General features: G+C 43.4%; 2 protein-coding genes across 3 annotated transcripts; one reads left to right on the top strand and one right to left on the bottom strand.

Moving 5' to 3' along the window:
* Positions 1-472: 472 nt before the first annotated feature.
* On the top strand, positions 473-967 carry LOC107277099 (uncharacterized). The gene has a single exon (XM_015783559.2). It carries the CDS (start codon positions 473-475, stop codon positions 887-889), a length of 417 nt encoding a protein of 138 aa, XP_015639045.1. The 3' UTR covers positions 890-967.
* Positions 968-3,720: 2,753 nt separating this feature from the next.
* On the bottom strand, positions 3,721-6,550 carry LOC4339676 (nuclear transcription factor Y subunit B-4-like). 2 transcript variants are annotated; one of them, NM_001420884.1, is made up of 6 exons: positions 6,388-6,550; positions 6,106-6,310; positions 5,820-5,949; positions 4,935-4,940; positions 4,777-4,854; positions 3,785-4,093 (listed from the first exon to the last, which is right to left on the bottom strand). In NM_001420884.1, exons 2-6 carry the CDS (start codon positions 6,306-6,308, stop codon positions 4,079-4,081), a joined length of 432 nt encoding a protein of 143 aa, NP_001407813.1. In that variant the 5' UTR covers positions 6,309-6,310; positions 6,388-6,550; the 3' UTR covers positions 3,785-4,078. The 2 variants fall into 2 exon arrangements, with proteins under 2 accessions (XP_066166385.1, NP_001407813.1); XM_066310288.1 differs by lacking the exon at positions 4,935-4,940 and having other exon boundaries at positions 3,721-4,093; positions 6,388-6,545.
* Between the last annotated feature and the right edge of the window lie 8,537 nt (positions 6,551-15,087).

Raw genomic sequence — 15,087 nt, 5'->3', positions numbered from 1 at the left:
CTCAATTGATTTATGCGTATTTTCTATGGCCCAATCAAATGGTTATTTTTGTGTTTTTCACGCGTTTATAATTTCACCTACATTTACATTCATCTCAGAATTCTGTTTTTTTTTCTTTTCTATCGTTTTCTATTCCAACAATTTAAACTCCTAATATATTTTAATACGGAGGTAGGAGTGAGCAGTGAAAAGAACGTGTGATTCCGCCGAAATCTCGACGCCGACGCTCCCAGCCGGCTCGCTGCCGGCCATCGGTATTGTCAACCACAACATCTGCGAGTCTGCGACGCCGATGCGCATGCAAACACCGCGCTAAACTCCCAAAACCAACGGCAAATCCGATGAAAAAAAAAACAAGAAAAACAGCGCTTGCCCTCACCTACTTAAACCACCCCAACACATTGTTCACAGCCCACACACCACCAAGATCGGCGAGCTAGTTAGCTACATCGATCGAGGCCATCAGCTAGCCATGGCGGCGGAGAGGGAGGGAGCCGTGGTGGCGAAGGGCCACGAGGAGGGGATGAAGATGGCGGCGTCGCTGCTGGAGGAGTTCGGCCTCCCGCTGGGGCTGCTGCCGCTGGGCGACGTGGTGGAGGTCGGCTTCGCGCGGGCCACGGGCTACATGTGGATCGCGCAGCGGAGGAAGGTGGAGCACCACTTCAGGATGGTGGGCAAGCACGTCAGCTACGACGCCGACATCACCGGCTACGTCAAGCCCAGGTGCATCAAGAAGCTCAAGGGCGTCAAGGCCAAGGAGCTCATGCTCTGGCCCCCCGTCAACGAGATCGCCGTCGACGAACCCTCCACCACCGGCAAGATCCACTTCAAGAGCCTCGCCGGCGTCACCAAGACCTTCCCTGTTGAAGCCTTCGCCGCCGGCCAGTAGCCATATGCATGCAGCATATATACATGCTTGTTCATGCTCTACGTAATATTCTTACTGCTATGTATTTCCTCTGTTTCAGGTTACCTTTAGTTAAAGTCCAACTATTCTAAGTTTGACTAATTTTATAGAAAAAAGTAGTAATATTTTTAACCCAAAATAAATATATTATGAAAATTTATTTAAAATATTACTATCTTTTTATAAAATTAGTTAAACTTAGAGTAGTTTAAATTTGACCAAAGTCAAAAACATCTCGTACCTGAAACGAAGAAAGTACTTATTACTATCTCGTTTTTCTTTTTTAAACGAGCCGCACGACACAGCGCGAGGTTTCCTCCTCCTACTACTGCTGTGTATGCATGCAGTCACGGTACGTGATGGTAAGTTCATGGTGAGAGTTGCTGGGTATGAAAAATCGTGAGTTGCATTTGCTGCGTAGAGTGGGGAGAGCGCATGGAGTTTGGTTTGGAACTTGTTCGGTTTACATGGTTTTCATGAAACCTTAAATTATGCTGAATAAAGTTTTTAATAATCCCGTGCTAATTAAGCCATATCCATACATGATCAAGTGATATGTAGAGAGACGGATGTACCTCAAACTCGTAAGAATAAAAGAACCTGTGAAAAAGGGTGGATGCGCACTCATTCTGTATATTGAGGTTATGGAGGTCGAGAGATTTTCTGAAATATAGTATCAGATAATTAACTAAAGCGCGCCGTCAAGCAGTATTAGTACTACTGTGGAACAGTTAATCAAAGCAATCAGGAATGTTACAGGTAACAACGTACTGTTCTCTTTCAATGTGAGAACAATAATTAATGTTGTTGTGAGGAACTGGCTTCTCACAAATCACAGCTAGCCGTAATTGAGACTTACAGGTAACTACTACTGGCCACTGGGAAGAGAAAATAACCGCCAACCCGGGTTAATTAATTGAAAATGGAGCTTATCACGTAATCAAGAATGACTAAGCTAATAACCTTCGGTTGTTCTTTCTGAATATATTTTTTGGGGTTTGTCGTTTTGATTCAAAGCGGCAAATCCAGTTCACCGTGGCTTAATTACCTCTATGCTCTATCATGCACGCTAGTCAGTCTTCTATGCAGAATTTTTTTTTTAAAAAAAAGTTTTAACGAGCTCCGATCCATGCATAATGCATGGCCAGAAAAGAAGCCTAAATTTTGTTCATAGTGGCACAGAAAGTAGATGAAACGATGTGTTATTCATAGATTCTGACCTAAATTTACAAAGTAAAGAAAAGGGCAGAAAGATTGAAAGAACATTAGAACAGCTAGGGTAGAAATGAAGAGGAACTAAGATTAAGTAATTTACTAAAAAATAATAATTGAAGAGGTAGCATGCAAGTTATGCTATGCTTATTCATGCAGCAATAGCTTCTTTATTAGCTGCTCTTCTTTTCGCTGGAGGAGCCTACCTTGTGATCGCCATGGCGACTGGCCTCTCTCCCTGAGCCAAACCTCTGGGCACTATTCAGCTCCGGTGCATCGCCGGCGACGGCGTCCTTGCCGGTGAGCCTCTGGACGACGGACTTGAAGTCGTCGGCGGTGTCGGCCTCCACGTACACCGTCTCGATGATCTTCACGGTCACCGGCTTCGCTTCATCCTCCCCTGACATCGAAGAAGCGACACACCAAACAATCACAGAGAGAGGATGATAATGGGCAGCTTAGCTACAGTTTCTTCAGGATGAGGAGAACCGAGGAAGAAGAAGAAGAAGAAGATAATTAAGTAGATGATGAGCCGTCACTGGCAGAAATTTTGACTGTGATTTTGGACAGAACTTGAATAAGAGGTAGAGAGATAGGTAACACAAACATCGAACTACTCTTCCTTCTCGGTGCACTTAATGACTTAAATATACTACGGTAGATCATGTAGTGGCACTGACTTGTCATCCTCACTCGATATACTATAATTGAATCAGTCATGAAAGCCCATAAAAAAGTACAGCTTTTTCAGGCTAAGTATGATATTATATCAACTCTTAAATTATGAGACCAACGAAAAATGGTGATTTTCATGACGGCCACACGTGTTAGGAATATGCATTACGCATGCAGTTGGCAGTGGTGCTCTCTGGATTTTTACGGAGGAGGAAGAAGAGGTCGAGGTGGTTTGCATTGGCGTCTGCTCTTTGGGCCCCGTAGTTGACAAGCTACCATGGTCAACATACGTTACATCAGCTTTACTACATGCTGCTGCTGTTTGTTCTTCAGTCAATACCGTGACCGACCAAAACACTGTTACCGCTGTTTTTAGACCTGTTCAATCATAATATTGCAGCCAACAGACATTGGCTGTGGTTAGTTCTTTAGCCAAATTTTTTTTAAGTATACGGACACACATTTAAAATATTAAACGTAGACTAATAACAAAACAAATTACATATTCCGTATGTTAACTGTGAGACGAATTTATTAAGCCTAATTAATCTATTATTAGTAAATGTTTACTGTAGCACCACATTGTCAAATCATGACGTAATTAGGCTCAAAAGATTTGTCTCGCAATTTACATGCAAACTGTGCAATTGGTTTTTTTCAGCCACATTTAATGTCCCATGCATATGTCTAAATATTTGATGTGACGGAATTTTTGGAAGTTTGAAAATAACTTAACAAGGCCATTATCAACTATAATAAGCTGCAGAGGTCGCATCGTAAATAGCGAAACTTCAAAAGGATGTGTCCTTTACTCAGATAGTAGAAGTAACATTGCAGAGCTGGTCTATTCAAGCGGTGCAGTTCTGCAGTTGTTTGGTGGCATGATAGAGTTTTTAATGTTTGTAAAAGTATTCAACAGATTAGAATTGAATTTGAAACCCAACTTTGCATAAACTTGTGTCAGCATCACACCTGCTTGCGTAAGAGTTTAGAAAAGTTTCTCTTAGATCTCTTTACCCCTCTGAATTTAGCATATGCAGGACAGCCGGAAACGGCCAAATATGGTTAGACACAACCACACAACACACGACTGAACTAGAACCTACAACAAATTTGGACATCCTGGCTAACACAAGAACATTTCAAAAAGAACGACGACTAACATTCGTGGTAACAAGGTATTGGAACTTTAGAAGCATCCTGCTTACAACATAACAGGATGCTGGAGCGTTCTTTCCCTAAAAACGATGGTTCTCCTTCCTAGATGCTATCACACTCCTCGTCCTACATGCCTTCAAACTGTCAAGAAAATAATGCTCCAGTGAGATTTGCTTGCACCATTATATTCATCCAAAAATAACTTTTCAATATTACTAATATGGCTACCAATGGTTACCGATCAAGAATAGCAGGAAAACCAAAAGTAAGGGGAACAAATATATCATGATACAGAAATGGTATTAAAGGTTGAAAAGCAAAAGGAAAGAAAATGCATGGCTCAACAATGTGCAATCTAGAAGTGATTGATTTTTGAAAATAACAAGTTTATACAAAGTAAGCCAGCTTCCATGAAACCTTAAAACAAAACCAGGCTTTATGTTTGGCTTTTCAATCCATTTTTATACCAGAACCAGTCAAAGGCTAGCCTGACTACAGCCCTCCAACAAAATCACAGACCCATAATGCAGCAGCAGAAATAACAGGTTATGAATATGTTTACAGCCCAAACGATAATCTTAGAAACTAAAAAAAACAGTTAACATTTTCACGCTGCTGATGCATCAGCTAGTGGCATACTGGCATGAATAGAAGAATGGTCAAAACAATGAGAGTTTTGTGCATATTGATGTAGCACTTGCAAAAAAGATAATACAGCAAGTTGTAGGGAAAAATATGTGAATGTGTGCTTGACAATAAAGAAAGGCAGATGGTAGTGCAATGTTTCGTTTTATTAAAACTTGGCACAAGGAACTATATATTACCGATGATCCAGGATCTCCATTAAGTACAACATCTTTCTTTACTGGCAGTTCAGAAGCTCTTGAACCCTTTGTGTCACCCTAGAAGATCAACAAGTAAATTGAATAAACCTTCATTAACAAAACTTAAAGATTAACAAGTAATACAACATGGGAAATACCTCCGTCTTCAGTACCATCAAGGGTAATCAACGGCCGTTGTTATTCATGCAAGAAAGGGGAAAAAACTATCAGTGCACGTAAAAATTTGTGTATAATATGGAAAAGAAAACAAAGGAAATTATATCGGTAAATATCTTTTTCTGGAGGACAATGAAACATCCTTTTGTTGTATTTTATATCTCACTAGTGATTGAAATTAAAAATATATGCTGATGAAAAAAAATCAATCTTGGTCCAGGCACTAATGTCAGTTCAGCAAAAATGTTACATGTCTTCAGCATAAATGTAGTTCATAATCTGACAATTGCAAGTTTGCATTGGCGTTCATCAGATATGTAGCTTTATGGACATAAAACAAAATTACAGTCCATGTTAACCTGGCCACTCTGCCAGCAGCACGCCTACAGATGGAAGACTACGGCCATTTTGAATCGGTTCATGCCAATAAGTACAAAGAAAATTCCACCTTTACAGTGCATGCCCTGGACCTAGAAATATTGGGCGCTTAACATTCAGGCAGCACATTCAACCTTTCCGCAATCTACTGTTGGCAACTAAATCAACCATCCATCAATTTGGAGTGAATCAACCCATGTGACAGACCAAGTAATACTAAGTCAAAGCCTTGATATAAGTACAATCACGAAAGCTCTCTCCTTTTGCACGAATCATGGCCTCATGGTATATGCACAATCCAATCAGTGCAGAGCTCGTATGAGCATCAGTCTGTGTATCAAAAGCTTAGGCAAACTGTGTGCGAATATAGAAGCCTACGCCTACCTAATCGAGGTGAACCAGCCTTCACTTCCCACGTAGTAACATATGCATCACTAGGCAATACAATACTAGGAAACACTCTGGAAGAGAGAGGAGAGGAACAATACCTCCCGGTAGAGCCTGAGGTAGAGCTTGAGAGGCTCGACATAGTCCTCGAATCCGAGCGTGCCCATTGACCAGATCAGGTCGTCCCCATTGATGGTCTTGCGCTTCTCCTTGAGGCACTTGTCGCTTGCTCTGCAGGGAAAGATGCCAAAGATGGCCGTCAGTCACCCTTGCCATCTGCACGGCAGGTGCACGACAAAATGCGCCGCCGCCGCTCCGAACTGGATCGGATCAAGCAAGCTCCGGCACCGATATATACAGCAAATACAAAGGCGAGGCGACACTGACTCGCTGGTGATGAAGCTGATGAACTCGGAGACGCACTCCTGGACGGACTCCTTGGAGTCCTTGGCGATCTTGCCGTTCTCCGGCACGGCCCGGCGCATGATGCGGCCGATGTTGGCGATCGGCAGGAACCGGTCCTGCTCCTTCCCTACTCCGCCTCCGCCGCCGCCGCCGCCGTTCTCCGTCCCGTCGAACCCCTCCGACATCGCTGGGCCATGGCAGAGGTCGGTGAGAAGGAGAGCGACTACCACTACTGCTGGTGTCAAGGGAAAGTTGGTGGCTTACCTTAGTTTTTTTAGGCGGAGATGGACGGAGATGGCGGAGGGGATCAGCGCCGTTGGTTGGGGAGGAGGGAGAGGGAGGAGGACGCCACCGGCCGCCGGATCTCGACTTGTCTTTGTGTTTGACTCCGCTGGAGACGATGCTGTGCCTTGCCTTTGCTTAGATTTCTTCTCTTTTTCAACTTCTCTTCCCCTTTTTTTCCTCGCTCTCCGTTTCTGCTTCTCTCGTTGCAGTCAAAATGGGCCGAAAGGGCTAGATTTGTTGGCAAGTATATGGGCCCGATCGAGTCTGCTCGGCCCATCAGTAAAGTAGCGGGCTAACTGCGCCGGTAGCGTCGGCGACACTTGTGTACGGCGGCGAGTCGGTAAGAGCAAGTTTAATATAGCCAACTGATGGCTCCTTATCATCTATAGTCAACTTAATAGTCAATCCATTACCTATAAACATATACTACATAATTAATATTTAGTCCCACCTGTCATACACTCACGTGTCTTAGAGTCCGTGCTGCAGCTGGCTACAAATCTGTAGCACGCAGCTCTTATAGCTGGCTTATAGCCTGCTATTTTACATGCTCTTAAGCAGGTACAATAGGAGAGCTATAAACACATCTCGAGTAGATAAAAAAGGAGATAGAAGAGTAGCGGGCTATAGATTTGTAGCCAGCTATAGCACGAACTCTAAGATACATATGTGTATGACAAGTGGGACCAAATATTAGTAGTGTAAATATATGTTTATAGGTAACTATTGTATAAATTGGCTATTAAGTTGCTCTAATAGTATAGCCAACTGTTGACTCTAAATCATATATAGTTAACTTAATAGACAATTCATATAATAGTTATATATAAATATATATTACATAATTAATATTTGGTCACACATGTCATACACACATGCACCTTAGAGTATGTACTGCAGCTGGCTACAAATCTATAGCCCGCTATCATTCTCTCTTCTCTTTTATCTTCTTGAATTGTGTTTATTTATAGCTTCCCATTGTACATGTTCTTAAACTTGCTCTAAGTTGACAAGTAAGTTCTCCCAAAAACAAGAAATTAATTAATCCCATAAGTATAAGATATGTTAAAGTGTTAATCCTTCAGACCTAAGTACCCAACTCTACAGGATCAAGCAATTAAGTATCATAGGCCGGCTTCCCAAATGATCACCTGACCATACACATAGTGTGTGTGTATCGTGTCGCTAACTGTGTTTTGTCCTGGAGCACCGTATGCATGTTGCATCATAGATACATATAGCCCCATGCATGTGGCCGAATTAATGATGAATAAACATGCCATGAGAGTATATACGAGACATACACATGTGCAAAACTATTATATTACTGTATCTCACAGGAGAATACAGGATGACATCAATTCAGGACTAGCTCTCGATCGAGACACGTTGCTTAGCAGCAGGTGCGTACCACTCACTGTTCTCCTAAACAATGACGAGGAATCACTGGTGGAGAAACCCTTTATAGTCCCGGTTCGTAACCCCCCTTTAGTCCCGGTTTCCAAACCGGGAGTATCAATCCGGGACTAAAGATCGCTATCTTTAGTCCCGGGTGAAATAACCGGGAGTAAAGATCGATCTTTAGTCTCGGTTGGTAACACCAACCGGGACTAAAGATGGCTCAGCCACGTGGCCGGCTGAGCCATCTTTAGTCCCGGTTGGTGTTACCAACCGGGACTAAAGATCGAGCTGACCTTTTTTTTTTCATGGCCCTGTTGCTATTTTATAAAACCTTGTTTAGCAAATGAACTAAATTTCTATATATTCTTTCTTCCCCACACACATTTTCTCTCTCATCAACTTACAACTAAATTTTGGAGACAAAAAAGTGTGCAAAACATAGGTGCAAATGTAGTATGACAAAAAAAAACATTGGAGGATAAAGTTGCAAACCTTTTAGGCACCTCCGATTTATATGTAATCACCAAAATAAATTCAATAGAAATTTTGGCATGACCTCCCCTCTTTTTTGAAGAAATTTTGAAGCTTGCTCGGACAGCTGGAGGAGGAAAAAGACATATATATATAGGGGTGAGACTTTAGTCCCGGTTGGTAGCACCAACCGGGGCTAAAGATCACCGGGATCTTTAGTCCCGGTTGGTAATACCAACCGGGACTAAAGTTACGATCTTTAGTCCCGGTTGGTGTTACCAACCGGGACTAAAGATCCCGGGGGGGCCTGACAGGCCCTGACAGCATTCGAACCGGGACTAAAGATGATCTTTAGTCCCGGTTGGTAACACAAACCGGGACTAAAGATCAAATATGCCCGTTACCCTTTTGAACCGGGACTAAAGATCATCTTTAGCCCCGGTTTTTGTTGCATCCGGGACTATTGTGGAAATCGGCCGACCGACGAAAGATGGTTTCTCCACCAGTGAATGGGGCGGCCATACATGGACCATGGTAATCGTACGTCCATCGATGAACAGGAACCGGACCGGCCGTGCATGCATCTGTTCATTACACATGGCCCATGCATTGGGCCGCCCGAGCTTAAGGGATTATTTGAGGAGGAGTGGATTGAGGAGAATGGGAAGATACGTAAAACGAGGTGAGCTATTAGCTTATGATTAATTGAGTATTAACTATTTTAAATTTTAAAAATAAATTAATATGATTTTTTAAAGTAACTTTTCTATAAAATATTTTTGCAAAAAATACACCGTTTACTAGTTTGGGAAACGTGCGCGCGGAAAACGAAACCAACAAACTCACTCCCTTACCCTCTCAAACGCTGCCTAAGTATGTAGAGTACCATCAAGCGCGTGTAAAAACGTCGCTTTATATATACATCGCGTTAGTTATACCAACTCGATCGTAAATAGAGTACGTGTTTGTGCGCTAATAAAATTCCGTGTGGGTCGCGTCATATGCATCACAGTCGTCATGATATCACCCGGGTGGCCGGCTGCCACGCAGGGCCACGTACGCGCGCCCACGCGTGAGACAAGCTCACGCACAGCGCGACACGGACGGCCAGGTGCGTGCAGTGGCCAGTGGAGAATTAAGGTCGAGTTTACTTTCAAACTTTTTCAACAAACTTTTAATTTTTTCATCACATCAAAACTTTTCTACACATATAAACTTTCAACTTTTCCGTCGTATCGTTTTAATTTTAACCCAAATTTTTAATTTAAACGTGAATTAAACACACCCTAACACAAGGAGAGGCACACGCAAGAAGAGTATCGATAGATGAGGTGCGGCGGAGCCATGTGATCGGCGGTCCAAGGAGCAACGGCGCGCGCATCGTCGGCCTCTCGTCGCGTGGCGTGTCGCGTCCGGTTCCCTGGTCGGGCGGCCGGATGACGGGGCGATAAATGGGGCGTCACCGAATCCGTGGGGTTATGTGGTCCGGGCCAGAAACCCGGCAGCATAACGGCCGATCCAACGGTTTAATTTGTTGTCAGCAGAAGCAACGGTAGGCCCGGGGGAGTCTGGGCTTGGGCCGTTGGGCGGGCCACATCGGGTAGTTGCGATGGGGTCGGTGTGTCACACACAAGGTTGTTGCTCTGTGCGCTGCTCCAACTGATAGTAGATAGGAGTAGTCTTGTTTATACCAGGCAGGTTTCAGTACACTCTAGTACCCACTCCGTTCCATAATATAAAGGATTTTAAGTTTTTTTCTTATTTTATTTAACTACTCGTCTTATTCAAAAAATTTGTGCAAATATAAAAAACGAAAAGTTACACTTAAAATACTATAGATAATAAAGTAAGTCAAAAAAATTAAATAATAATTCCAAATTTTTTGAATAAGACGAGTAGTCAAATGGTACAAATAAAAACTTAAAATCGCTTATGTTATAGGACGGAGCGAGTAGTACACTCTCTCAACCGTTAACCGTTTACCGGTTGCACCCGCCATCACGACGCCGCCCGCGCCGACCAAACCGGCCTGTTCCCCGGTCCCGCCTCTTGATGGCGACTTGGCGCGCGACCTCGGATTGAACCCGCAAGCTACGGGCACACGCAGGCTAATAGCGTGCTGCGTGCGGCGTGCCGAACCCACGACGCGGGCGTTGGCAACTTTGCAGGCAGAAGCTAGCTAGCCAAATTCGTGTATGCCGCAGTGTCACTACTCACTAGTGTGGCAGGTCGGTTCGATCAATCCACGTACGCATCGATCGCCGTCACGTACGCCGGCCACCTCTATGTATAATCTCTCCACCACCTTATGCCGCCGGCCGGAGCAATGCAAAAGCGGCTGTCTACTCCCGCCCCGGACGCATCCTACGGGTGTGTTCGCTACCAAGGGATGGGAACTGTGTACGGTGCGCAAGGAAAATAGATGGTCCATTAGCACACGATTAATTAATTATTTGTTAATTTTTTTTTTCAAAAATGAATTAATTGGATTTTTTAAAGCAACTTTCATATAGAAACTATTTAAAAAAACAAACCATTTAACAATTTGAAAAGCGTGCGCAGAAAAAACGAGGGAGAGGAGTTGAGAAAAGTAGCATCCGAACACACCCGTACCTACACGAGAACCCATGGGGTTATATGGCTTGCTCCCTCCGTAAAAAAACGAAAACCCTCACATCCCCTCCTGGTAGAATGAATCTGAATTACCCTTTTGTCCAAATTAAGTGACCTAGCATGCATGCCATTTTTAAGTTTTTTTCGGATAGAGGGAGTACCTAACATGCACTGCGTCCGAGACCTATGTGACCGATCGGACCATCGGGATCAAAGGCTGAGTTTTCCGACAATACACCACTTCCTGAACCGTTAACCGATACTGTCTTCGTATTATGTTGCAAGTCATTTTTTTTCAAACTTATTAAATATTGACCAAGTTTATAAAAATTAAAAACATATATGTCAGGGTTATGAATACCACATACCTAATAGTAGTTGATTAAATCTCGGTAGGACCCACTACATACCATGTCCTATACGGAATCAACCTTCGAATATAGGAGGAGTTCCGGATAAGAAAAGACAACCAGAGTTCTACATGTAAACGACAAGGACTACTTAGATTGTATCCATATTGTTTTCCCTAGTTTTACTTGAACAAAAGAACACCTATGGGTATAAATACAAGCCCCCCTAGGAAGAGAGGGGAGACGAGGAACACCCAACACAATCGACATAGAAGACACAACATAAAAGCCTACATACGCCAAGACACGCTGCCGGATATCGACTTCAGGGATAAGCACGACTGGTACCCTACGGTGTCTCCGGATACTGTCAGGAGAGACGAAAGCGCTATCTCTGATCTCGCCGGGCACGGATTCGAGGAGGAAAGCTACCCTGTTGTCGACTACGAGTCAGATCATCAGACCGCCAGGTCGACAACAGTTAGATAGGCTACCCCAAATATTGTACTGGTGTGATTATCATAAATAAGAGCAATACCGGCTTCGGCCAACAGGATGTAGGGTTATTACCTGACAATTCAGGGGCTCGAACCTGTATAAAAATCCCTGTCTCCATCTCTTTTAACTCAGTCTCGCGTATATTCTAGTACCAACGATCCCCATACCATGCAAATACCGTAGTCGAGACATCAAACGTCGACATTATACAACACCAAATTAATTTAATTAAGATTAATATTAATATATTTTAGTAGTATGCTTATTTTGTGTTAAAAATATTGTTATATTTTTTATAAACTTGGACAAACTTAAATATTTTTATTTTTTACTAGGATGGAAGTTAAAGCGAGTATATTTTATTTATATATAGAATTTTTTTAAATAATTAAATAAATATATTTTTACTTTATATTAGTTAGTAATTAATTATTATGTGCTAGTAAGCTATTTCGTTTTGCGTGCTGCTAATATGCTCTTCAATATGGAGGTTCAAACATGTCCTAATTTCGTTACACGGTGGTGCGTAACCAGCAAGACATTTGGGCTCCGCCATCAATTTTTTACTGTCCTTTTCTTTGGTAGTAACATTTACAGTATAAAACATCGATCATTAATAAACGTTACTATTTATCTTTTAGGTTTGACGATATCGCTGGCTCCACCAGATAAAACAATGAAAGTAACATTTTTCTACTCTATCAACGCGTTACACAGCTTGCGGTAAGTCGGCTCCAACCAGCACCTTAATTAATTAATATGTTAATGCTGGCATGATGGATTTGGTATGGTTGGTACTCCTGGGTGATCGCCTAATTTGAGCCCTCTCTCATGTGACGCAACAACATCGACGACTAGTCGACTAGGATTAAGATCAGGTGAGCTGACGTACGACATGACATCCTTTACTTAACCGACTTCCCCCTAGCAGAACAAATCACAACAGAGTTTCTCTCAGGAAACAGACCTGTATATTCCACATTTGTCACAAAGATGTTAACTGAAACCTACGTACTAACTAAAGGGAACAGCCTAACAATTTTTAAACACGGGATTATGATCAACGAAGCCTTTTCTTATACACCGCCTGCGCTTGCGTGTGCAAAAGAGATCTTGCCGGCACTACTTTTATCATTTCCATCACCACTTTTATGTCTCTATGACCATCGATAAATCATGCATGATCACAAACAAAATTGTGGCATTGCTCTACTAATCCATGGATTTCTTTTTGTTGTTCTATCCAAAACAACATGATCCTGTTTGTACCGACCACGCTAGCTGATGCAGACATTCATAGACACTCACCCGACATGTGGTCGTATCAGACGTCACAGGTTGTGATCTCCAAAATGTTTGCTTTGGTCAGTGGCCTAAAGCCAGACACCGAGCCCAATTAAACAAAACCAGGCTACTTCCAGTTCAGAAACAACAACGTCTAGTCGCGATGCACGGATTATTCTTCTCACCGGCGATACGAAATGGACCGTAGGACGGGTGACATATGGAACCGGAGAGAATCGCCCACGCGTACTCACGGCAGACAGCTACGCGTGAGCCAACTGCAGCGTGGCATGGGCGCGAGGTGGCGCCGCGCCTGGCAGCCACATGACGCCCTCCCTGGTTGGCCGGCGTGTCTCATGGCCCGGGGCCCCCTGCCCTGAGACTCCTGTCTTGTCCCAACGTGCGTGGCCGGATATATCGATATTCCATCGCCGACGACGATACGTGCCGTGTCCAGTCGCGACCGCCCGTCGTCGTCGTCGCAGCAGAGAAGACACTGTCGATCTCACGCTGACATGATGCGGATCGGCCAGGCACAGCGCCGACCATTCGCAAATGGAAATCTCTCTGAATCGTGGCCAGGGACGGACGCTTGCCGACAGTTGCGACGGAGACGAGCAGCGGACGCGGCGGATTTAAGTTGACGGGCGACGTGGGTTGGTGAGGATGGAGAGGAGAGTTGATCATGGTCACTTCCGAGTCGTTACAAGTCTTTGATTTTGATTTAGCAGCTGAACCTGATCGGCATTCCTTCCTACTACTACTACTTCCACGACGGTTCTACTACCTACCATTGCCGCGTTGTCTGCTTCAAGAGGCTAATACTAGCTTAATTAGCTACCAACCCTACCGCTAGTATAGCTAATTGTGAGCCTCCAGAAACAGACACCAGCGCGAGATTGCGAGATCGTGGAGATGGCTGCATTCAGGGAGGGTCAAATTTAATTTGGATCTGACCGGCCACCAAGCCGGCAGGTGCAGATAATTGGATGCATATACTCCCTCCGTCCAAATATAAGAATCTAGGACAGTTAATTAGATGTATAGTACTAGAAAATATCCTATTCGGTCCTAAGTTTTTATATTTTAAGACGGAGAGAGTATCACACTACTAGTATACTACTATGTCCTAAAAGAATTAAACCCTGAGTCTGAATCTATATACACATTTCTATTTTAAGATATGTGTCTGATTTAAATCCAGGTTTAATTTTTTTAAGGACAGATAGGTATGCTTGTGCTCCATATACGTACACAGTGCGTTTTGGTCTTGTTGGTAGTGAGTGTAAAATACGAAGTGCTCGTGAGGGAACAACGGAAGAACAGGACGAAACGGCACTAGTACCCGGAGTTGCTATAAATATAGCGTCATATGCTATAGTCGATTTTTTTTTCAGCCACTTACATAGTAGTTACACCTCATTTACACCCCACTTACATATGTAATTAGTATGTAATTTTCGAATTTACATATGTAATTTTAGTACTTACATATGTAATTTTGAGACTTACATTGTAAATATATTAAAATTACATATGTAATTTAGTGACTTACAATATAAATACATGCCGACTATTTTTTGATAAAAAATATGGCGTCATAAATATAGCTACCCCTAGTACCAGCGTCGATCTCTGTAACTTGGGAGATGATTCGATCATGCGTCTGTCGCGTGGACCATGGACAAATTACGCGACTATTCGATCAGGATCATTTTGCAAATCGCATTGATCGCATGGTCCCAATTAACCGACTCGTTCGATTGCGTACAAGAAATTTTTAAAAACCAAGAGACAAGATCACACCAAATGATCAATCTATACCTAACTGGCCAATTATTAGCATTTGGCTCGCTATGCTTGAAGAGAAAACAGAGTCGATAGTGTAGAGGCGTCCCCTGTAACTACCAACGGTCGTGGTGGGGCCCGGGAGGGAGGGAGGGCCACGTGGTTGGGAGGGGGGTGGGGGCCCACCGGTGCTGTCGGCTGTATCCGCAACGTGGTGGGGCCCACGCACACCCACTTGCCACGGCCAGAGGGTGGGGGGCCCACCTACCTCCCT

The sequence above is a fragment of the Oryza sativa genome, chromosome 5 (assembly GCF_034140825.1).
Source record: "Oryza sativa Japonica Group chromosome 5, ASM3414082v1".
NCBI lineage: Eukaryota > Viridiplantae > Streptophyta > Magnoliopsida > Poales > Poaceae > Oryza > Oryza sativa.
This window is presented reverse-complemented; position numbering and strand designations above follow the sequence as displayed.